The following is a 24,788-nucleotide window of genomic DNA, read 5'->3' as shown; positions in this document are numbered from 1 at the left end:
CTTTCTCCATGCCAACGCCAATCTCCGCAGATGTGCTTGTATAGTTTCTGGATCCGTCTCGTGATTATATGCTGTCTGGTGCATTTTTCTTTTAGTTACTGTTGCTGAAGTTTTGCTGAGGCTCTCCGTTTACTCATCCTCTCCCTGTTTCCCTCCCCCCCCCTCTCTGTTTTTTCTCCACATAGGATTTGGTTTCATAACTTTTGAGAGTGAAGACATCGTAGAGAAAGTCTGTGAAATTCATTTTCATGAAATCAATAACAAAATGGTAAGTCCGCACATCTTTTTTTCTTTTCAATTCCAGGTGGACGTTGAAGGATTAATATTTGATTTCTTCTTTTCCCCGCTATTAATGGCAGAGCGTGTGTGTGTGTGTGTGTGTGTGTGTTCATGCTCATATGCATAAGCTAGCACACCCCCACACCCACACCATGCTGGTCTCTGGGTTTCTGGGATGGGAAAGCAGTGGTGTGTACTGCCCACAAACCGTGAAATTGTGCGGCTGAGTTCTGCCTGTCAGGCTGAGGGACGGGAGAGTGGAGCCTGTCCCTCTCTTTCTGAATCCCTTACTGCAAACACACACACACACACACACACACACACACACACACACACACACACACACACTCAGAGACAGGTGGAGATGTCCATGGATGCAACAGAGAAGCTATTGGCAGAGGCAGAGTTCATTAGTCAGGGATTAACACCTCCCACAGAGTGCCAGTGATGCCAGTTTTATTTACACCGGTAATATGGTCTTTTCAGAGCACCACAGAGTTCAGTTGCAGTTCTTGAACTCATCATGCAACATGTGATAATTGACAAGGTCTGCCCTCGGTGTGGCAGGAGTGACATTAGGCCCTCCTCCACCTGCAGGTCTCTTGAGAAATCCTGCATCATTTGAACAGCTCTGTGGGCTGTGATTGACTGGAGGGAATACTTGTCTCGCAGCCGTTCAGTAGGGCTCCTTTTCCTCGGTGTGTGCTTTCACTCCCGCTCCGAGGCCTCGCCTCAAACCGACTGACTGACTGGCTCCCTGACTGACAGAACCAGCGTAGTATAACCATGTTCACCAGGGAGCAGTCCAGGTCACATATGACCTGGGTATACATCCCATCATGCCCCGGCGCTGTATCACATCCGCTGTTCAAGGCTAAAACAACAAAAACGAGACCAAAAGCAGCAGAAATGTGACAGAAATAACGGTATGCACATGAAAGATACCCCGTCAGATCCTTTGACATGTAGCCATAGCGCTAAGGGATCGAGCAAATGTCACATACGGATTGAAAGTGAAAGTTTCACTTTTTGATGTCAAAAACTCTCAATTTAAGATAATAAAAATAGCGGATTTATTTTGTTTACCATCAAATCAGTTTCAAACTGTTGAGAAAACATTTCTGTATCGAGATTATTTTCTTACGCCCTTCCACGTTCAACCAGGAGGAAAAACAGTCCTCATATGTGACAGCCCGCTAATAAGATGCTCTACAATAGTCTGACACTAATTGGATTGTAAACAGAGGTTCTAATTATGAAGCTGAATTTGTTTGAAAAAGTCAATGGAATCATTGGTGTTAATTAACAAAACAACTTATCTTAAATTGTACAAACTTATTTCTAAAGAGCTGTGTCAATTCAAAATAAAAAATGAATTCAACATTTATTAAATCAATTAGAATACATGTTTAATTTAAAGTGATGTATAGGCAATGTAGCAGATTCAAGTGAGAAATCATCTTCAAAAATGTTAAATGCAATAAGAACTCAGGTTATTATATACAAATAACATGTATGAAATGAGTTTTCCAATAATATATAATATAATATGAATAATATATATTAATATATAATAATTAGGCTTCCACAAATAAAGATATGAAGGAGCTTTTCTCAGACCAAGCTTGCAAAAAATGAAGGTATGTTTTAATACTATTTTAACTAAATATATGGTTTGTAAAGCATCAAATTCTGTCTGGTTTCATATAAAACTTAATCCTCCTTTTTATTCCATTTTCTTGTGTGATTACATTGTTTAACAAAAATTCAACTCTTAACTGTATTATAAACCAAATGAAAATAATTTGGTGTCTTAAAACTGCTTTCAATTCTTTGAAAGTTATTAGGTACAGGTCCCACGCCTGATTGAAAAATTAACAGGTCAAGCACATAAAATATGGACTAATTCCTTTCATATTTAATTTTCATTTAAAAAAAAAAAAGCACAACAACCGAAAGCCCGTGGTTTGAGTTTAAGGAGATGTTATGTTTCCATCAGGCTTTAGGAACGTACATGGTCAGCAGTGAGCTGTGTACAGTCAGTCCACTGTTGCCACTCCAGCTGCTGGAAACATCTGCTCAAGTGGATTTAAACTCACAAATGGCGTTTCTGTCGTGCCAACTTTGCTAGCCCAGGGAATCTTTGGCATTTCTGTTCCGTATGTAAATAACCATCATATCCAAGTCACGCACACGAAAGGGCTTTTTTTTCTTCCTCAGAGAGCACGTTGAAATGCTTTTCTTAGGCCAGTGTGGACACATTAGATTAAATACATTAAGATTAAGTTAAAGCAGCATCTTTAAAATTAAAACTTGCTAAATTTCATTGTCATTTGCAAAAATCTCATCCATTTTGTGCCTTAAAAGTTGCAGCGTACCTCCTACTAATATGTTAAACGTGAAATGACTGTACCTGACAGAGAAAATCTGGAGGCGGAGTTGTGAAATGTATTTATACATTGTCATCGTCTCTTGTACCTTTCCAACAACATCAAAGCCTTCTCTGATGCAGCAGTCATTGTATAGATCTATCTTGTCTCTAAATGCACAACAGCTAAAATTATTAGCAGCATTTAGTCAGCATTTGCTGCCGGGGAGCCATGTGAAGTGCAAAATGAGCAGCTGTTTCTGTATGGATGGGGGAGTTCAAGTCTCTCACACTTGCAACTGTGATGTGACGCACTGTGTGCAGTTTGACATGTTGCACTTCACATCTGCCACATGACTGCAAAAGCACTATTCCTGGCCTCCTCTTTGAAAACAACAGCAGACAAGGAAACCTTGTGAGCCTCCGAAATAGAAAATATGAGAATTATTGAACCGGCACGGTGTGAAAGAACCGCACAAGGGCCTGTTTCCTGATGCTTTTGTCACCTTTGTAAGGGTCCCTCTTGACAACACCTACAGTACATTCAATGTTACAGGAAATAAATATGACCCTCAGATGTTCTACAAAGTGTTGACATCTGGGAATGGCAGCAAAGGGAGGAAAAAATCTGTATGTGAAAGCATTTTTCTTAAACATAGAAGGGTTTTTAACTTAGTTGCACATAGGAGAGAACTGGTTATTCAGTTCCTGAAGAACCAGCAGACAAAGTAAAAAATGTTTCCTGTCTTATTCTTTATAAAGTACTTTACAGAAATAGACCTCATCCATCCTCCCCACGAGTGTTATCTGAGATGGCTCTTGAATAATTGATGTGGACAGAAATTCCACCCCACCAGGGAGGTTTGTGGATGTTCAGGACACCCCACCTTCTCCTTGTCCTTCCTCTCCAGAGCTCCAGCGCTGTGGTGGGCCAGCGCCCACTCAGATGTGAGTGACTGAACCTGTAAGTGACTTGGTCAGAAGTCCTGTGTCCATGTGCCGCCGAGGCCGAACTCCCAGAAGCGTGTCCTCTCTCTGTCACTGTGAATTCTGCCTCATATATAATTAAAATCAGGGTGCCGCTTTGCAAGAATGTCATAAGTTTCATCATCGGCTGCACCGACTTCTTCATTCTGCTGCTTTAGAAAATGTAGGATGTGATAAAAGTATTGATTATCCCTCTCCAGGGCCTGGCGTCACTCGTGAAACATCCTTCAGCTACAGCAGGTGTTATCTTTGCATGAAAATTAGTAAATATTTTGGAGTAAAAAAAATAATAAATCAATAAACAGAGGACGGACGGACAGTTTTCAAATATTCTTTCAACGTTATCTCACCTCCACATCCATGAAGCATCAGTATAATACTGTAATCACAGAGCTGCTTAGGGTGCCCAAGGAAAGGTTGCAAGTCTGTTTTCCAAGACAGAAGGACTCCATCACTTCCCATCCTGTTGTTTTGCGAGTGCATCTGTTTCATAATTATACCAATCAGGTATTAGCTCTGATGAGCGAGGAGTGTGCCATTAAAATGGACTCACGTTGGGTTTTAGTCAAACGCTTCAAGGAAATGTTCTTTAATGTTTATTTTTAATTTCCAGCAGAAGCGAATGATTGCAAAAGGAGGGATGTATTTTCTGCCAATTGTCAATTTCTTACTGTTTCTTCATGACATGACCAAGTGATTACAGTGGCGAGGATGGGAGTGAGTTCAGGATCAAGCTTTAATAATAATAAGCTAAGGAACACCCATGTGAATGCTGGTTTTCCTGTTTGTGGTAACTGAATATTGCATTTGAACAAGATGAGCAGTTGGTTTTAATGTTATGTGAAATGAATGGTAGGTTATATTAACAGAAAAGGCTGTTGTACTATTTGTTTTAAGACATATTACATGCTTTAGTTACCTCTCCAACACAAACACCATCAGGGACGCATCTGAAGATCAGTTCCAGATTCATTGTGCAGACTGAGCCAAACCCTTAATAATAGGGTCATTGAAGCCTCTCTCCATTGACGAGAAGAGCGAGCAGTCCTGCAACAGATGCTTGGGCCCCAAACACGGGCCTTATCCAAATATCATGGAGCTAGTCTGGGATTACACGAAGAGACCAAAGCAGCTGAAGAACTGTGACAAGCTCTTAAAGACGTTTGGACCCGCCTACCTGCCAAATACCCTGACAAACCGTGTCAAAATGGCTTAAAGGTATTTGCACTGTTCAGGAGGCGACGGGTGGTCCAACATAATGTTTTCTGGTTCTGTATGGGTCATTGACTTCTTCTTGCTAATTATCTAACTTTAGGGCTTTACATTTTGTTTACTCCTGATTTAAATTTTTAAATAACTTTGTCACAAAAAAAGCACAAAATAGGTCTCTGTTAAGTACACCTGGCATACCTAATAAAGTGATAAGTGTGTGTACATATATTCTACACACTGTATAAAACCAACAAATAAACCCCTCTGAGGTTTCAGCAGCATCAGTATGTTTTTGAACAAATGCATTTTCCTTTAAGACTTAACTGTGGAAAAGATTAAAGAATAATACTTTATATGAGAAAAGAAAAATACTATATTGTATGTAAAGTACAGTATGACTGATTAGTCACAGATAATTCTCACGAGGCTTCAGTGTTGGAATTTATTTACAGTAGTAAAATATATAAATAAAATATATTCATGAAAAATAACATTTTCTGTGCTTGAAATTAAGTATAATTTCAAAAACTTCACCAGAGCACCACCTCTTTAATGTTTATGTCATCCTGGTTCTGATATTCAGTGAGTAATTCAAATATGCAGAGGGACATCCCAGACCCAGATCAGAGTTTGATTATCGATCTTCTCCATCTTTGTCCCCTCTTAACTTCACATCTTCCTGCATTTGCTCAGAAGTGGGTGATGCAAAACTGAAAAACCCATTTTCAAATGAGCTATACCCAAGAGGCAACATACAATCTTGCTAGTCTGAAGAAGCAAGTCAGAACGTGAAGACAGTTGCAGTTCTTCTCCTAACCACAAGAGTTTGGCTCCAAAAACAAGTCAATCTCATGTTAAATTGTCCAACTTTGTAGCAGAAAGAAACATTTGGAGACTATTTTTTGGGGGTTTGGTCTCCATAGCTAAATCTTTTATCCATTACAATTGTTCAGGGGTGAATTTTAAGTACCTCATCATGTTAAATTACATAAACCCGCCAATTTATGCACAATTAGACACATGGTCTTTTGATTTACACCTGACTGTGGTTAGCAAATAACAGTCATCAAGTCACTTTAGCCCCGATTAGCGATCTCTGAACTGTGAATAAAGACCTAACAGCCCATAGTCGCTCTTATTTTGAAGATAATATCTAATAAGTTGTGCTGTTAATCGTACTAACAGACCGTCACAACTAGCTCAGGTGGCCTGGAAGGGTCTGAAGACGAAGATTAGCTTAGCAGCAGACTTATTTCTGGAGAGGCTGTTTTTGTAGTGAGGGGAGTCAAGAATATTAAGAATGTGACCTGCATCAAAGAGAACTTCAGGCTTCAAACCGAGACCCCTGGAAACCTATGAGTGATGTCACATGGAGGTTGTCCAGTTCTTCTTATACAGTCTGTGAGTCCTCCCTGTGGAAGAGTTGAGTCGAGTGAAATGGAGGGGCGATACTAATTACACCCCCTCTAAGCAGCTGCTATGAACAAATGTGTACACATTTGGTCAAATGTAATGTATTCTTGTGTGAGGTATTCTTTTCCTTGGCTATATCTGATAATTGTATCATGTGACACTTTAAAGACAGATGTGAAACACCAGACTGGAGGTGGAATAATTCATAATTACCTCGCAATTTCAATCAAGACAAAATAGACAACTGTAGGGATATAATGTGAGACTTAATTTCATTTTCTTTTTTCTTATTTCATCCTGTTATTTTATGAAAACTCCACCTGCCATTGCAGATTTAGTTCTTTGCTGATTGTTTATTAGATTCCCTCTTCACAAAATAATTGACAATGATTTTCTAGCAATATCTATAAAAAATAATACTGCTATGAGTAAGAGTCACCACTTCATTTATTCATTATGTATATTATCTCCTTTTTACCAAATAAATTATACTTGTAAAATGACTGTAGGAATATGGAGACGGTGCCATAATTGGACAACAGTGTACACAAACAAAAACAAACAGTCACACTTCATTGATGGTGGAAAGGCAGCCAGGTGAGCTCCTGGATGAAAGGCCCACTCCAACTCCAGCTATCAATACAGCGTTAACTGAAAACAGATTTGTCATGATACTGTCCAATATTTCTCTCTCTTTCCATTATAGCCTCAAGTTAAATCGTCTGGCTTTTTTAATCTGACCCTCAGCTCTCCGTGACTTTGTGAAGGAGCTATTTGGAAATTATCTGCATTTACTTTACTGCGTTTTTCAAATGATGCACATGTACAGTACTTCAGCAAATATAGTAGCCTGCAGAATTTGCATGTTTAAAACAGCTTTGATAAAGATTTGTGAGGTCAGGCGGGAGGCTTGTACCGTACAGCAAACTGTGATCGACTACATTACCCTGATTTGACCCGCCATCGGAGAGAGTTAGTTCAACAACTGCCAGGTCTGCAAACGACTTAGTCGTGTTGACACTGAACATTACGGCACGAAGCCATGAAGCCAAATGTGTGTTTGTCTCCGTGTGACATTGTGTAACTGCCTTGGACACACTTGCTCCCGGCTATAGACTAAGCTCATCGCTCCGATGGTGAGGGGAGAAAAACCGAGTCCTTTAGGTTGTTGAAAGTCGCTTTTGAAAATATATATATTTTTAAGTGTGAAAATTTTTAACAGTCTTTGAACATCAAGTGCCTAATAAGGGAGAAGGACCACCCCTCGGAGTGGTTTCAGTCCCTCGTGGAGAGCTGCCTTACGAGTTCTGGACTGTAAGTAATTGGATGTTTACCCTTCATTGAAGAAGGAAAGCTTTGAGGGATGAAGGAAGTGGAAATCCACTTCGCACTCTGCTCGCCATGATGTCCCATAAAATCTCACTGATGTTCAGATCTGCTGATTGAGGACGAGATGGAGGCCATTTGATGTCAACCTGATGATCATGGTCTCACTTTGCGAATGTGTCTCTCTGTGTGTGGAGACAATATCATCTCGGCATTTGGAAGTCTGGTAAGAGCGTTGGCACCACAGGGTGCGCACGGCCTTAAGATGACCTCACATCACTTACCTTTTATATACTGTAACCACGCAGAGAAGTCATCAGGGATAATGACTTGTGTGAGATTGTTGGCCATTGAAAGCATCGTTTTGCTCAATTTTCCTCTAAAACCTGCCATCATCGTCATCATCACTCATCTGGCTTTACTCAGCTGTCCTGATTTCCATGCTGACCATCACATCGCAGGAATTAAAAAGCCTTTAAATGGAGATCAATTTTCACAGGGGAGGATGTGGTATTGTCTAAACACTCGGGTTTAGCATATGTACGAATCGAAGAGACGCGTCTGCCTGTTACGGTCTCTTCAAGTAAACGCTTCCAAGGCTTCCTGTCAGCGGTACAAAATTGTTTTAACTTCCCTTCTTGTTATCCCGTTCTCTAAACAGCCGACTTGTTCAGTGGTGTTGGAGAGCTTTTTTCCTGCCCGTAATCTCCGGCCACCAGGCCTGACATTGGGCAGTCGGCGCGGTGACAGTCCCTAACTATTCAATCTGTGTGTTTTGACTGTTCAGCTGGGAGTGGGAGCTGGAGTAAATGAATCACACACCGTTTCCTTTCTTCAGTCTGCCAGTCGACTGATGGAATCCATTCACTGGTGAAGCTAATAGCAGCTGCACACCTCCCCCTCGACACACACACACACACACACACACACACACACACACACACACACACACACACACACACACACACACACACACGTCCCTGAAGGACAGTCCCTGCCAGTCTAGCCCACCCACACCTCCCCCTACAAGGTTAATATAGATGGGAGATGTATTGAAAAGGTCATAACTGGCCTGCTCCTCCGCTCTATATCACATCTTTTTTAAATTCAAATGAAGCAGTTGTTTGTTTTATTCTTTTTGTCCGTGGGCAGCGATGGAGTTGTTTTATGTTTCCTGTGCAGAGTCTCCGTTTCAATCTGAAGCTCGGTTGCTTGTTAATCAAGACAAATAACCTTTTTTTTAATTAAAAAAAAAAGATCCAAATCTTGATTATATTACCAGGAAAAAGATCAGAACGGAGCTAACTAAACCGTGTTTGCAGTGTCACTGAAATAACGGTTGAATATGGACCTTTGACTCATTTATGTCTCTTTAATCCAGGTTCAATGTGTTTATATCAGCATCTGTCCTCATCCACCACACACTGTTTTGAAGCCATTTTCTAATGCTAGTTTGGATTTTTATGCCCTATTTTTGCATAATATACAACAGACTAATCAACACAGTTGCTCTAATAAACATTTCCCTTTAATGAATGTTTATTAGGGTTTTAGAGGTCAAACACTTCAAACCTCAACATCAACATTTAAAACAAGTGGATTGTTTTCTTTTACTTAAAAAAACTAATCTTTATTTCACACACGGATGTTAAGAACTGCATCAGACTGCATCAAATCCAATCAATGCGTCTAAAACCCACAAAATCATATTATGTATAAAACCTAATTTTACAGTGACTGTTTTGGCTGCGCTGCACTGTATCAGAAAACGTCTCCATGTTTGTTGAGAGCAGTTATGTCGAGGCAATTTAGATCTCACCACACTCTTCTGTAGTCGGCTTGACGTGTGGTTTTTATGTGGCGGATGATATTTCTGCATAAAACAATGCAGGTTTTTCTCATAAAAACATCCACGCAGGTTGGGGAAGGGGGTGCGTTCCTTAACACAACACCGGTGCCGTGATTCTTCCTCTTATGGTGTTTTAGCCGTCATGATGAAGAACTTTCTAAAACACAATATTGCACTCACTTCATCGTTTCAAAAAGCTTTTAAGGAAGTTCCTTAGTTCTGGAAAATACTTTCCCGTCAAAAGGAAAACCTTATAAGGCTGAATTCTTCGGTTTTACATGAGGAAAAGGGCTCAGACTGTAAAACTTTCCACTTGGCAAAATTTGAATCTCTGCCCTCACAGTTGCTGAACCTTTTGTAGTTTTTTTTTATTGGCAGGCTCTGAATTGTCTCTGTGTCCTTTTCTCTTCCCTATTCTTTGACTAAGCTGACTCTTGAAAGCTCCTGCCTCCCTCGCACACTTTTGTGTGTCTGAAGCAGGTGAACACCCACATGCTCACACCACCACAGATCCTGCCTTCTGACTGGTTTTAAATCCATGACAAGGAGCCCTCACTCTGAATATCAAAGACCCACATCTGAGCGCGTGTAGTCATGACTCACACCCCGGCTCTGTCTTAGTCCCCGCAGGCCACCTGAGCGTCTCACTTGCTAGATGTGGCAGGGGTTACTGGAGGACACTGATCAGACGGTGCCATGTCGGCAGCGTGGGTGTATTTGTCACCCAGCCATTTGAACATATGAAAATCCCAGTAGTGTGCCGAGATTTCTAACGCGCCCATTTGTCCCAGCCAGCTCCAGCTTCCATGCCAGGGGTCACTTCTCCGACGATAAAGAGTGCCCGTGCTCTCTTCAGCACAATGTCAAACCGTAGCAGGCAAGCAAGAAGGGAAAAGTAGCTGTGACAGCTACAAAGTGGCTGAGGGAACTGTGTACTTTAGTTGGTCTGCTTCAAATAAAAGGGCTGCTAACAGCAACAAATCACAGCTTTGCAAGGCAGCAACTTTCGCTCTGTGATGGAAACCTTTTTCATTAGTGCTCCCTTTTTACATGTCTTGCTCTGCGCTGGATTTAGTTTACAGAGCTTGTTAAACTATTGATTCAACAAAGAAACCTCTGAAGGCAAGTATTTCTTCTTCTTGGCGACTCGCCAAATACCATGTTGTGTCTATCACTCTGCTATATGAGTATATGTGTGAATAGTAATGCTCAGCTCCGGCCCGTCAGTCGCCAGGCCATACCGCAGGTTGACTTATACGCTGCTTTGGCGTAGTAGGCTGTCTTGTGCAGCAGGCCAGGCTGACATGTGAATCGTAGCAGCTTAGAAAAGCCCTGCTTAAGTGGAGGCAGTAGGGAGAGGCAGGCAAGAGCCGGAAGGCAAACAGACAAACAGATGGACAGGTTAATGCCAAGCAGGCAGTGGAGCAAATAGATTGTGCAGCATGGTGAACGGACTCATCCTACCAAAGAACAACCGACGGACCCAAGACCATGCCACCCGTTTGAGCCCTCCGTGCTTCTCTATAACTCCTGGAGATAGGATAGATAACATGGTAAATAGGACTCTCATCTTTCTCCTTCCCCTCATCCGCTCCTGTCACATCCCTCACTTGATATGTGTTATGTAGGAGGATGGGATGTCAGTTTTGCAAGATGGGAAATGAACAAACCTGTATGTGTGAGAGCCACAGTGAGAGAAATAAATGCTGGAGAGAGATGAGCGCTGGAGGTGGAATTGGACTGTTGGACGCTGGGGACTTGAGCCCAGTACGAATGCACAAACAAAAGAAAAATCAAAAACAACCAAAAAAAAGAAAAATTTAACTTTTTCATCCATTTGAGAGGCACATTCTCTCGACTTCAGACTTTAAACTGCTCGGCGAAACTTGAGTTAAATGCAATGAATTGATTTGTCAAATGTTATTACCGCTTTAGTGCTTGTGCTATTTTTATGAAGACACAAAAAAGCCTTTCACTAAGAGACTGGACTTAATTCTGCAACACGGGACTGTAGTAATAGTGTCTCACACCTTGAGGTCTCAAAACACAATTATTTAGCGGGTATTTCCCTAAGGTTGTGGGCACATGCTCACTGGAGCAATGACCTTTGTTTTAATGCAGGAAGTGCATGATTGTAAGTTTTCCTCGGAGACTTCCCTCTAAGATGCGAGGTGCTCAGCTTGACTTGTTTTTTTTTTTTGTTGTTTTTTTTCCCCTCTATGGAAAACATCTAACTGTGTGCGAGTCAGCCCTGTCAGATCTGTCCGCCCGCGTGCCTACACAGTCTAATGGTTCGCCTGTGTGTGTGTTTGTCTGTCTACATAGGTAGAATGTAAGAAGGCCCAGCCTAAGGAAGTGATGTTCCCACCAGGTACCCGGGGCCGAGCCAGAGGTCTGCCCTACACCATGGATGCCTTCATGCTGGGGATGGGCATGCTGAGTGAGTCGTGCACCGATCCACACTCACTCCAGAAATGTGCAGAAATGTACACATCATCGTCATCACGTTCAACCTTTTTCTTCTGCAAAAAAAAAAAGAAAAAAAAGCTATGCAAACTCCCTTCTAGAAAGTCCCATTAGGTGGGCACTGCCTCTAATTAGGCTTCTTCAAGGTGTGCAACCAGTGGCCACTGTGGTCTATTTCTGGTTGAGTCTGGTACCGGCAGCCCTTGGGCATATAGGAGCAGACCAGCACATTAGCAGGCTAAATGAAGAGGAAAATTGGTGTAATGTCATATTAAGGATTCATCACTGTGCCCCCCTTAATGGGTAATGAAGGGGACACACATGTCAGGAAGAGATCTCATCTACAGGGACCTCAGCTGCTGGCCCACCCCTCTTCATTACCATCGAGCTCATGCCTGTGTCCCTTTTTATTTAACACTATTGAACTCTCTCCCTTCCTGCCCCCCTACTCACCCTCCATCTATCTGGGTATCTATCCATCTGTCCAGTGATACATCTACCTATCTACCGGCAGTTCAGATTCCTTATGCATATCATTTGATTGTATGGCAAAACCAAATGGATTTGCCATCACGCTAAAGATTTTCTCTGTAAAAAGCCAAAAAGACATCTGGCTTCAAGCAACCTATTTTGCCTTGCAAGAACCCCCCCCCCCGCCTCGCTCCTGAGGCAGGTGCATGCAGAGCCAGCACTTTGCATTTTTATACCCTCCAAATAATGCTGTTTTTAAAGCTGTCATATTTAGCGTTTGCTTCTTTAGCATATATTTGGGAAGATTACATTGTCATAGCTCTGATAACTGTTTTCACCAAGGAATTTCGAAGGCTTTTCAGTTATATGTGTACTCTGCATATCATTCTATCCCTCCACATATTTATCTGTTCATTTGTCTGCACAAAGAGGCTTAAAATTTCTGAGTTATCGTCAGCTTGACCTTTTCTACAAGAGCGATTAGACAATTGTTGGTGGTAAAAGTGTTGATAAGTCTGACCAATTGCCCCGTCAACTTTATCTAGTCGATCCCAGTTCCATCTCATCTGTGAGAAGTATTTAACAAGCACGGTGAACTTTTCAGAACTTATTACAGTCTTTGGTGTCTGCAAAGAGGAGCGCGCTCTTCCCTTCCGCTGGGAGACGCAAGGCAGAAAGGCAGTGATGTGCTCATGTGAGAATATTAACAGCCAACTTGTTTGGAGACACTCTTATCTAAATGAAATTGGAACAAGGACAGCGAAACATTCCTTTATATAATTTGCATTTGAAAAAAAAAAAAGAAAAAGAAGGACCCCAGGCTCATTATTTAAGAAAGTGTAAGCTCCTTTTGTGCCAAATCTCATTAAAGCCATCCCTAGCTCCTTTGTTTACTGCCTCTAATCGAGGCATTTATCTTTATTGTGTTGTGCCGATGTATGTTTGCTGAAATTAATACACATTTGATCCTGGGCGAGGTATGGGTGTACCAGATGGATAATTGATTTTAAAGTGAATCAGAACTGTTGAGCCATAAAATAGGTACATTAGTATGCATATTAATAAGGCATATAAGAGCACTAAGAAGCTGCCACAAGGCCAAACACAATAGCAGGCTTCATTTAATGCGTAGAGAGACAGGAAGTTATCGCCTGCTTTCTGCCGTCTTTCCCCTCACCGCCTTGTTCCTCTTGTTTTGGACTTACTATGAATCCACTTGCAAGTACCGTCACATCACACTGCTCTCCTTTGATAGCCTGCTCATATGTCCCTGCAAACTCTGCATCTGCTAAAGCAAAATATTTTGTAAAGCAGTGCATCAGACAAGAAGAACGTTTTTTCCATCTCAAAACCTGTTAAAATAGGGAAGAATGAGGAGCGGTGCCATCTAAACCAACAATTTCAGCCTGTCGTTTTTCTTTTCTCCTTGACTGTATTAAACACATAATATCTAATACTTTGCAGACTGTGATAGCTTTTCATTGTATCATATCAGAGTTCTTTTCAGACAAAACAAACAATGAGGGGTATTGTGAGAGCTATCCATCTGTAGCTTCCTAGTGATGACTTCTCATCAGCAGATGATGAGAACTGTTATTTTTTTCTGCCGTGGCCTCTGTCCTACTTCATCCATAGCAGGTTAAGGTTCCCCTCTCTGCCTCTCAGAGCTGAATTTCGTTTTGTCTGCGAGAGAGGGTCTGTCTGAGGCATTTTCCCATTGGGTCAGGAATAAATTGAACTTTTTCATGGACAGCAAACACTGATTAGATATTTATGACCAAGGTCAACCTTTCTGATTCCAGCTGGCACAGGCTCTGAAGCATACAGAACAGAGCATCTACACACATGCTCATGCATTTAGCCTGCATATATGCACCTGAGTACACATGCATGCAAATGTTGTGGTGCCGTTATCCTGCAGACAGATGTCAGTCCTGGATCAGTAATGATTTACCATATAAATGTTATAAGTTCGCCAAATATCTTACTTACTTATCTTACTTACAACCCCGTTTTCCCAAAAAGTTTGGATGCTGTGTGGCATGCAAATGTGAACACAATGCAGTGGTTTGAATACTATCTCAAGCATGTCATGTCTTCTTTTTAACATATGATAACTATGAATTTAATGCATGTATCAAAATAAATCACAAAGGAGCAAACAAAGAATGCAATATATATGTTAATGCTAAAAAAAGGAAAAAAAACAATGTTAATGTAACTGATCATTAATGGGAGTGTAAGAGAATCTGTAGTTCAACGCTTTGACCGCGCCATTAGTAGTGCATAACGTTATTAAAACATTTTGAGAATCTGAAGAAATCTCTGCATGCATCAGAGCTATCTAAAAACTAATATTATTTGGTTGTGATCTTCCAACCCTCAGGCAACACTTATTATTCGTATTATTGAAGAAATATCAGCGCTCAGCTCAGCAGCTGGCATCCCTGATGGTGGTTTAGTTTACACGCCATGACTAACTTCACATCTGCGAAAGCGCCACACCAACCAACTTATTACAACAGAACGACTGTCGTGTGTGAGGCTGCATTGAACCGGCCCGTCTGCAGCCCAGTAGAGAAAACATTTGTGATATTGTGAAACAACAACACAAGAAAATGGAGCGTCCTGACTTAAAGCCACTCTAAGTAGCAACATCACACTTGACCACATGAAACAGGATATAAGATGGTCAGCCCCGGGCATAGGACACAACCTACTGCACCTCTAGAGGGGGAGCAGTGGCATTACAAGGGGTACCAATCACTGGGACATTATTGTGAACACATGAAGCCCATACGCCCCCATGTGGTCAGAAGTGGTATTGCTACATAGAGTGGCTTTAAGCCACAGACGTCTGCATCAGACCAGTATTGGGAAACATTGAGCGGCCTGCATTGTAAGATGCATTTGAAAACATTTCGATTAAAGACTCACTTCTCATCGCCCCACGACCCCGGTAAAGAGGCTCTACCTGAGGGTTTATGGGGTTAAATACAAATACTTCCTAAATTCTGCAAGTCTTTATGGGAACTGACCCTGTCGCAGCTGTCTGCCGCCCCCCCGGACAGCTGCCCTATTTAACGGGCTTGTCTACAGCCAACCCAACACCAAGTCTCTGAAATCTGTTTCTAAGGTAAATTGCCTTTTTTTAACCTTATTCCAGGTTCCACAGAGCACTTAAGCTTTGCACAATGCGTTTCTCCCCCTGCAGTGCAGGGGAATTATAGAGTTTAGTGTCTTGCCCAAGGACACTTCAACACCTGGGGACTGAACTACCGATCTTCCAATCGGAAGACAGTCACGACCTCCTCGCGGTGGAGAGAATGAATAAGGCTGGCTCCTCTGATTCATTTCTAGCCCAGAGGACTTCAACTTGCTCTGTAATTTAGTCCAGACTTATGGGTGACAGTGATAATAGCTTGAAGAAAACAGATGAGGACATAACATAAAAATATACCATAATTAGAGGGTTAATTATCTTTATGTTAACTCTGATGGCACTGCAGTCCTTACAGACTTGCACTGATAATCACCAACTCAAACCTTTTGCTCCGCTCCGATGTGTCTGCACCCCACTTCCTGGCTGCGTGTTGCTTCACACCCCGTTTTTCAAAATGCTGCCCACAGCTGCGTCTGTCTGAAAACTGTCCAGCTAATTAACCGGGGGCTCTGTGGCAGTAATAAGACTGATGACAGGAGATGAACAATACATCTGCTGCTCTTGAATCCTTCCAGTGACACCGGGCCCTCTTCTGGCCTCATCGTGGCGCTCCATCCACCCAGAGACCAAAACATCCACCTCAATTCAGAGACGACAATTTACCATGATCAGCAAGCGCCGCAATTAAGTATCTGATGCTAACTTATGCCACAAACACAAGCCTGATCTGTTGTAATCATCACTTTCAGGTAGGGCTGGGCGATATATCGAGATTTTAATATATATCGATATATTTTCAAACGCGATATGGTACGAGACAATATCGTTTATATCGATTTAAAAAAAAAAAATTTTTTTTTTTTTTTTTTTTTTTTTTTGATTTTGATATAGCTTATTTGGTGACAAATTGACTTGAATGTTTTATTTGAGATTTGCACAAATGTTTTGTTATTTGCACAACTGTCAACCTCAGTGGAAAAGTCTGCCTGTTACTGTCTACATTGTATTAATTGCACAGTGTATTTTAATTTAATTGTTATGCAGGAAAGGGATATTTGTTTTATTTTATTCAATAAGCATTTTTATTCTATATATGCCGGCAGTTTATTTTTATTTCATTTGTTTTATACATTTTGATATTGTGCAGACCTCTGTTAATAAAGGTACCTGTGTGACATTTGGCACGAGGCTTTGTATTAAAACTGACTGTTTTTTTAAGGGTTTGCCTCAGAAAAAAAATGAAGCTAACAGAGATGCTATGTTATAATGCTTTGGGGGAAACTCCAATTATGGCACAGAAAAAATATCGAGATATATATCGAGTATTGCCATTCAGCTAGAAAATATCGAGATATGACTTTTGGTCCATATCGCCCAGCCCTACTTTCAGGTTTATCCCAGATACCTCAGTTGCAATATTTGTGGGATCCACTGAAGCGTTGGCATGATTGCATTAATAATGTGAGAAATAAAGTCCGGGCAACACATATTAGAGTTAGTTAGAACTGTTAAATGAGAGGCCGGTGCCCTCATGTGATGTTTCTGCGGTCTGATACAGTACCTCCTCAGGATTTCCACGAGGTGCAGCTTGTCCTGTCAATACTTTAAATAAATGCCTAAGGAAGGTATTCATTTTACTCTAACAACTTTCAAAACCTTATAAACCATGTCTCATCCAATAAAACTAAATGACAAATGCTGGCGTAGATGCTGTTATCTTTTACAAACAGCACCTATATTTATACTGTACTGTTTATATGTATTTATCCATGAACCTTTCTGCAAAGATGAAGATTCACAGACCATTAACAGGTTATTTCTAGCAGCCTGTAATAAAATGCTCGAACACGGCACTATAAAAATGCCCGGCAAGGTGCTGTTTCCCAAAGAATAAATGTGAACTAGATACTTAAAAACAAAAAGCAGTAGTGCTTGTGCTGCGGTCTCCAGCCCCGTTTCCAGTCTGACGCCAGCTCTTAGTGCCCCGTGTGACCCAAATATGCTTGAATATGAGGCCATAAAAACACAAAAACCCACAAAATACTGTTGATTAACCTATTTGAGGCTTCTTTTGAGCTGCCATAAACATGTTAAGCTTGAAGAAGTTGATTGATTGCTATGTAAAGTTTAGATAATCGTCTCTTCCTCTCCGTGGAGAGCGTTCGCTTACAATACGGGCTTTGATTTTACAGTTGCAGACGTTATTCGTGTAAGATAGAAAAACATTTTTACTAACTAAATGAATCACTTTGATCTGTGACAGCAATGTTGAAACGTCTCCTTGAGGAGAAGCAACAACAGAGGCACGAACAAGATTAGAGGTTAATGCAATTGAGGGAGTCAGCCATCGATTGAGGGTAGTGCTTCTTGTTAAACTCTGCACACGGGGAGTGTTTTTCAGTTGACAATCCACCATCAGCATCATGAGCTGTTGATGCACGTTGCAATTTTTCACACAAGAATGGTTTCTTCTAGACGTTTTATGTGAAAACGTGATACATAGACTGTTATTTCCAGACTGTCTTTGAGTGTTTTGATGTCACATTGTGTTTAGCTCTCATCTCAACCCTTCTTAATCTTGTCTCCCCATCAAAGGTTACCCTAACATTGTTGCAACGTATGGCCGTGGATACACTGGATTCGCACCCAGCTACAGCTACCAGTTCCCTGGTGAGTCAAAAGCTTTCTAAAAATATGTGTGGCACCTGATTTCTGTGTTTGCACTCTCAAGCAGCTAAAATCACATGTAGAAGCGTGCTTGAAGCCACATGGGTAAATCTTCAACAAGGTACACGCCAGTCACAAAATAATCTGCAGGGTTATGAGGATGCTTACGTGTCTGGATTGCTCAGTGAGGTTTTGAAAGCTGACTTATAGTGAAGTAAATTGCTTACTTCTTTTTTATCTCACACTTGAACACTGCCATGACCAAACGCCTCAAATGGGAGAAGTCCTTCGTCTTCAGTGGCCCAATCTATGCAAATTCATCTGTGCAGAGGCGGAAAAATAAGCAGTTCTTTGTGTAGGCAGATTCTTAAATGTGGTCCTTATAATGGAAAATAAAGTCATTTTCTGCATTAAAAGTATTGACTCAGAGCGCCGGGCACTTTAATGGAAGTCCAAATAGGAGGCGTGCAGTCTGGAGGTGAGCAGCTGTACCTGGGTGCTGCATGAGAGCCTGCGGTTCTGCACTTAGACAGGCATCCTGTCAATTTCATGCTTTATTTAGGGACCTAACTCTTATTTTGTTTGCCATGCCAGACATCATTCCTTCCACTGATAAGAGCTAAGGGAAATATCCAACAGCAGCTCGCACCGCTGTAATATCTTTGTGAAATAGATTCAGAAATGGTAAGACGGGGGGTCCAGCTGTGACCACCTGCAGATCAGGCGTATGCCGGTTTTATGCTTGACCACAACATCGTGTGACAGAACAGGAGGAGCAGCAGCCACAGTACTCGCCCCCGTGGACCGTAAGAATCCAGTTGGGCCGTTTAAATAAATACATTTACTGGATCTGCCCAGCTCATGTATTTTGATATGTGAAAAAATGAGTACCCCGTCTTTTAATCCTCTGTGGGGGTTTTTTGTAAAAACATGATTAAAATAGCGTGATCATGGAGACAACCTAGGGCTGGGCGATATGGACCAAAAGTCATATCTCGATATTTTCTAGCTAAATGGCGATACTTGATATATATCTCGATATTTTTTCTGTGCCTTAATTGGGGTTTCCCCCAAAGCATTATAGCATAGCATCTCTGTTAGCTTCATTTTTTTCTGAGGCAAACCCTTAAAAAAACAGTCAGTTTTAATACAAAGCCTCGTGCCAAATGTCACACAGGTTCCTTTATTAACAGAGGTCTGCACAATATCAAAATGTATAAAACAAATGAAATTAAAATAAACTGCCTGCATATATAGAATAAAAATGCTTCTTGAATAAAATAAAACAAATATCCCTTTCCAACAATTAAATTAAAATACACTGTGCAATTAATACAATGTAGACAGTAACAGGCAGACTTTTCCACTGAGGTTGACAGTTGTGCAAATAACAAAACATTTGTGCAAATCTCAAATAAAACATTCAAGTCAATTTGTCACAAAATAAGCTATATCAAAATCATAAATTTTTTTTTTTTTTTTTTTTTTTTAAATCGATATAAACGATATTGTCTCGTACCATATCGTGTTTGAAAATATATCGATATATATATTAAAATCTCGATATATCGCCCAGCCCTAAGACAACCTCAGGTGAACCATTACATATAACTTTATTCACTGTGCCATCATTTTTTAACAAAAGTGAAGCCAAAAAGATGAAATCATGTAAGCAATAAACCCCCCCTGCCACTGCTTTCATGGGATGAGAGACGGTACGTTGGAGCCAGGTACTGCTAATCGTCAGCAGGTGTGGAAACTAAAATAATGATTGAAACAGTTCTGTCATTTCTTTGTTTTAGTTCACACCGATTAGTAACATTTTTCTTATAACGCTGACCCCTATAAAAGCAAACCTTTATGACAGTTTGCTAGAAATATTCCGATATGTGCCAACAGTTCAGCAAGAAAGGATGGCATGATGGTTCGAGAGAAGACGTTGTTTCCAACTCCAATCACCCCTTAATGACAAGCTGCGATCCAAATCGCCGTTTGAGCCTCAGATTATACATAATTAACTGTGATTTCATCCACAAATGTGAAATAAAGTGCAACAGCTGAGAAGTACTTCTAAAAAGACTGAAAAATATCCAGCTTCACCTGAGAGTTTTACCTTCATATGGCCCGATGAAAACAGGTAAGAGTCAAAAGGGTTTTGAAACCATTTCCAATCAATGTGGAGGTCGATTCTCTGCAGTGAGGAAGATTCACGAGTGGAAAGCAGTCAGGAAAGTCTCCAGTCCTCCCAGGTCTGGAGATCCCAGAAAATGTAACCCCAAGGTTAGACCGTGCAAGACCCGGGAAAGAAAAATAAATGCTCAGACCCTACAGGCCTCTTTAAGCATGTTGGATGTTAAAGTCCAATATTGACAGCAGAGTTGGAAGAAGACTGGACAAGTTTGCGACCGTTTCAATGAGAAAGCCTTTTCCTGTCTGGAAAAAACACACCAGCGTAATCTTCATCAGATAAATAATGGCACAGTGAATAAAGTTGTATGTTGTTCATGCAGGGTTTAGTTAGTTAAATACTAAGATCCCAAGATAATAAGATTTGTATTATTTCATACTCAAAACAGGGGGTCTCTTAACTTTTGCACACATAGACATATTAGATGGGCAGTCTCTACAGTAATTTCCCATCATTCATGAATTTGATCCACAAAACAAGAGAAAAGGGATGGGAAGAGAAAGAAGCTTTCCCTATTAATTCCACATAAGGACCCCCTAGTTTAACATGGATTTTTTTTAAATGTTGACTCGTTACAACAAATTAAGGGATATCAGTTTCCCTGAGGCAGAAGGTACGATTCTGTCCATGTTAAACTCAATTTAAAGAGTTTGATAAAGCTGTATGATTAAAACAACCTCCTCGGGGCTTGTTCAACTCTTAACAGGTAATTGGAAATTTTAATGCATAAATCAAACTGCTTGTCGAAATTAAATAACTTCAGGGCAAATATTGACTAGTGTCCTTGCTTGGGGAGATGTCTAAGGCATCCTCCGTTTAAGATCAAAGCCTGTTTTTTTTCTCACTGTACACAACCTCACTGAAACAGTTCCATAAATAAATGGAGCTGGGACCAAACAGGTCGAAATCCAAGAGGCATAAATTGTGGGCAGCCTCTCAAAGCTTTTGTACTGCCAGTAAACCTCAGGGGTCCACTGTTAACAGAAAGAAAAAGTGGTTAGGCAATTGTTCAATTGTCAAGATAAAACAGTGATAAAACATTGATCAGCGATGAAACATTGAATTAAGTACAAAAACTCGATAAAAGCTACACAGAGAAAGAGATATCAAAGCTGACGTCTCTGCAGCTGAAACAGAGTTCAAGTGTACAAAACAGAAACCAAAAGAGGAGAAATAAACAACCTGTTCAGATGATGGGTCAAAGACAGCTTTCAGTACAACCAGCTGGAGGAAGCAGACGCCAGCTCAGCGGCTCAGACGGTATACGAGTCGATTCCAGCATTGATCACAAACCATATTTGATATGGATCACATGCATTTTGTCTGCGTCTGTATTTGTTTGCCAATAGTTACCAACAAAATGATTCCATCGTGGAGCAGAAATCATTACAATTTAATGCACTCTGATGTTGTTGATACAGTGCAAACTACTGATGTATATCAGATCATCTGTTTGTCAGAAACTCATTCATCCAACTGAGCAGATATCACAGCGTAGCCTCCAAAAGAACGCTCCGATATCTGCTGAGATGGTGGCGTTCATTAGTGACAGCGAACACCGTCGGCAGATGCTTTTACGCTGCAGATGTGTACTTGCCGTGTAATATTTTTGTATGTCTGTACATGAGAAGAATCTAGAACAAATCATGACAAACCTTATGCAGCACTCACGTGCACGTTTGGACCTCAGTAGAGTCATGAGAGATACAAAAATAGTCAAAATGTGCCAGTAATAAAGGAGCCCAAGTCAAGAGCATCATTCATGCAAATATTGTTACATAAATAAGCTTGTAAATATTTTACGATTTAATTTTTTTCATTCATATAATTCTCAAATGAGACAAAATTATTTCAGGTAATGATGAGTTCCAACGACCAGTAATGAAAAATCAACTTAGTTTAGTATTATAAATCCATCAAAGTTTATTCCCCTTCCATTTTCAGTTGTGTAAAACGTGTCTCTGCACATGATTTAAGCGTGCACTGGTCCCATCTTTTACAGTACAAATTAACAAGGATAAAATGAAAAGCAGATGCTTGATTTTTTGATTTATTTTTTTTCTAAATGCCTTGTTTTAAAATGCTACGCCATATTTCATATGCACTGTTTCAAATTACACACTGTTTACCTTGTGACTGCATAATTCCAGCTCAACGCCTGAACTTCACCTCAGATTTGAATTTCATTTCAGACATCAATTGTACCTTCAGGGGAGAAAAAAAAGAAAATAGTGTTAACCAGGATAGCTCAGGATAGCTGCATTACCGACAATAATATTCTGTAAGTGTTTGTTACAACATGCAACAGCCCATATACCATACAGTATACCGTCGGACTGATTAATAAGCAATCTCTTAATCAGATATTTCATTTATCTCAGTCCTGCAAGTGTGAAGAAAATAGGATGCATCAGCTGGAGACGGTAATAAGCACGCTGTTATACAGAGCTACTTGGTACATATCTGAATGAAGCAATCAGTTTCACTTCATGTGAGTCAAGGCAGGTGACATGCCAGTCATTCAGCCACCCATCATTTTTAGCCTCTGAACCCACGTGCAGCTGTCGGGACACTACAGGCTCAGTGGAAGCCGTGGATGTAGCCGTGGATGTAGCCGTGGATGTAGCCGTAGATGTAGCCGTAGATGTAGCCACGGTGACGTCACCCACCGGTTTGTGAGCTGTAGCTTTAAAGATTTGGGTTTCTGCATTTTTGCTTGTCACCATCTTTCTATTAGTTTGAAGAACTAATCAGAGTTAATGTTCTTCCAAGCAACTATTCCTTGGCTTTATGTCTCAGATCCAACTGTTTACATCCCTCTCGTAGGTAAAGTCTATGTGGTTAGCACTATATTGCAAAATCGCAGTGCATCACACCGGTTGTTTCTGTAATATGACAAACAATTTTCACTTGCAGACCTCTGTGCAAAAAATATAATCAAACATTTCCTGTTTCTTTTTTTTCCCAGACAAAAGCAAAATCCTTTTTATGTAACATCCATTTTATAACATTAGACTAAAAGCTGAGCAGTAGGGCTGGGCGATATGGACCAAAAGTCATATCTCGATATTTTCTAGCTAAATGGCGATACTCGATATATATCTCGATATTTTTTCTGTGCCTTAATTGGGGTTTCCCCCAAAGCATTATAGCATCTCTGTTAGCTTAATTTTTTTCTTTTTTTCCTTAAAAAAACAGTCAATTTTAATACAAAGCCTCGTGCCAAATGTCACACAGGTACCTTTATTAACAGAGGTTTGCACAATATCAAATGTATAAAACAAATGAAATAAAAATAAACTGCCTGCATATATAGAATAAAAATGCTTCTTGAATAGAATAAAACAAATATCCCTTTCCTGAATAACAATTAAATTAAAATACACTGTGCAATTAATACAATGTAGACAGTAACAGGCAGACTTTTCCACTGAGGTTGACAGTTGTGCAAATAACAAAACATTTGTGCAAATCTCAAATAAAACATTCAAGTCAATTTGTTACAAAATAAGCTATATCAAAATCATAAAAAAAAAAATGTAAAAAAAAAAAATATATATATATTTTTTTTAAATCGATATAAATGATATTGTCTCGTACCATATCGTGTTTGAAAATATATCGATATATATTAAAATCTCGATATATCGCCCAGCCCTACTGAGCAGTGTTACTGAGCTGCAACGATCTTATGTACGCATGGGCGAAACGTGGACCAAGAACCGGAGATGAGTCCTGAGCATCTCAATCTGACTCTCTGTAAACAACAACAAAGGTTAAAGGTAATAGATGCATTTTAGTTTCTTTAGCAGAAACTTGTCAGACAGATGACAGAAGACACTAATCTGGCTCGAAAATGGTCCATCTGAAGGTGTCCAGCGCATTAAAGCGGACACTACTTTTAACCCTGGGAGACCCCCAACTATGATTTTATGGCATTTTGAGTCTGAAACCAAACAGATGGTTCAGTGTGTTTTGACCAGATGTGGCGATGATGGCGCAGTTACACAAATGATGACATGGTCGTCGTGAATTCAAGGAACTGCTGGCTGCTCGTGCCAAGGACAACATTCCCAGCAGATTAATGACTGCTTACAGGATGCCGTCATCTACTGCTGCTCGGGCTTGGATGTTGTTTGTCTTTGGTGCCTCATGAATTATTCACCGGTCTTGCGTGTTTTATTCGTCTTGCATTTACTCGTCAAGTACCCCATTTAGTACAAATGAGTTTGAATGGCTGTTTTTGTTCTTTTATTGGAATTTAAAGGTCTGGCTGCCAACTGGCAAATAAAAGAGATTTAATTCTCAATCTCTGTGTGTGTGTGTGTGTGTGTGTGTGTGTGTGTGTGTGTGTGTGTGTGTGTGTGTGTGTGTGTGTGTGTGTGTGTGTGTGTGTGTG

General features: G+C 40.5%; 1 protein-coding gene across 9 annotated transcripts in view; it reads left to right on the top strand.

The window, feature by feature from the left end:
• msi2b (musashi RNA-binding protein 2b) overlaps positions 1 to 24,788 on the top strand; it is a 284,750-nt gene that overhangs the window by 215,750 nt on the left and 44,212 nt on the right. For all 9 annotated transcript variants that reach the window (XM_061739986.1, XM_061739984.1, XM_061739985.1 and 6 more), the window contains exons 8-10: positions 186 to 268; positions 11,760 to 11,874; positions 18,130 to 18,204. In XM_061739986.1, the coding sequence (XP_061595970.1) occupies positions 186 to 268; positions 11,760 to 11,874; positions 18,130 to 18,204 (273 nt within the window). The remainder of the gene's footprint in view (positions 1 to 185; positions 269 to 11,759; positions 11,875 to 18,129; positions 18,205 to 24,788) is intronic.

Source organism: Cololabis saira, chromosome 14, assembly GCF_033807715.1.
Source record: "Cololabis saira isolate AMF1-May2022 chromosome 14, fColSai1.1, whole genome shotgun sequence".
Lineage (NCBI taxonomy): Eukaryota > Metazoa > Chordata > Actinopteri > Beloniformes > Belonidae > Cololabis > Cololabis saira.
The sequence above is the reverse complement of the archived record's forward strand: the minus strand, read 5'-3'. Positions and strand labels throughout refer to the sequence as shown.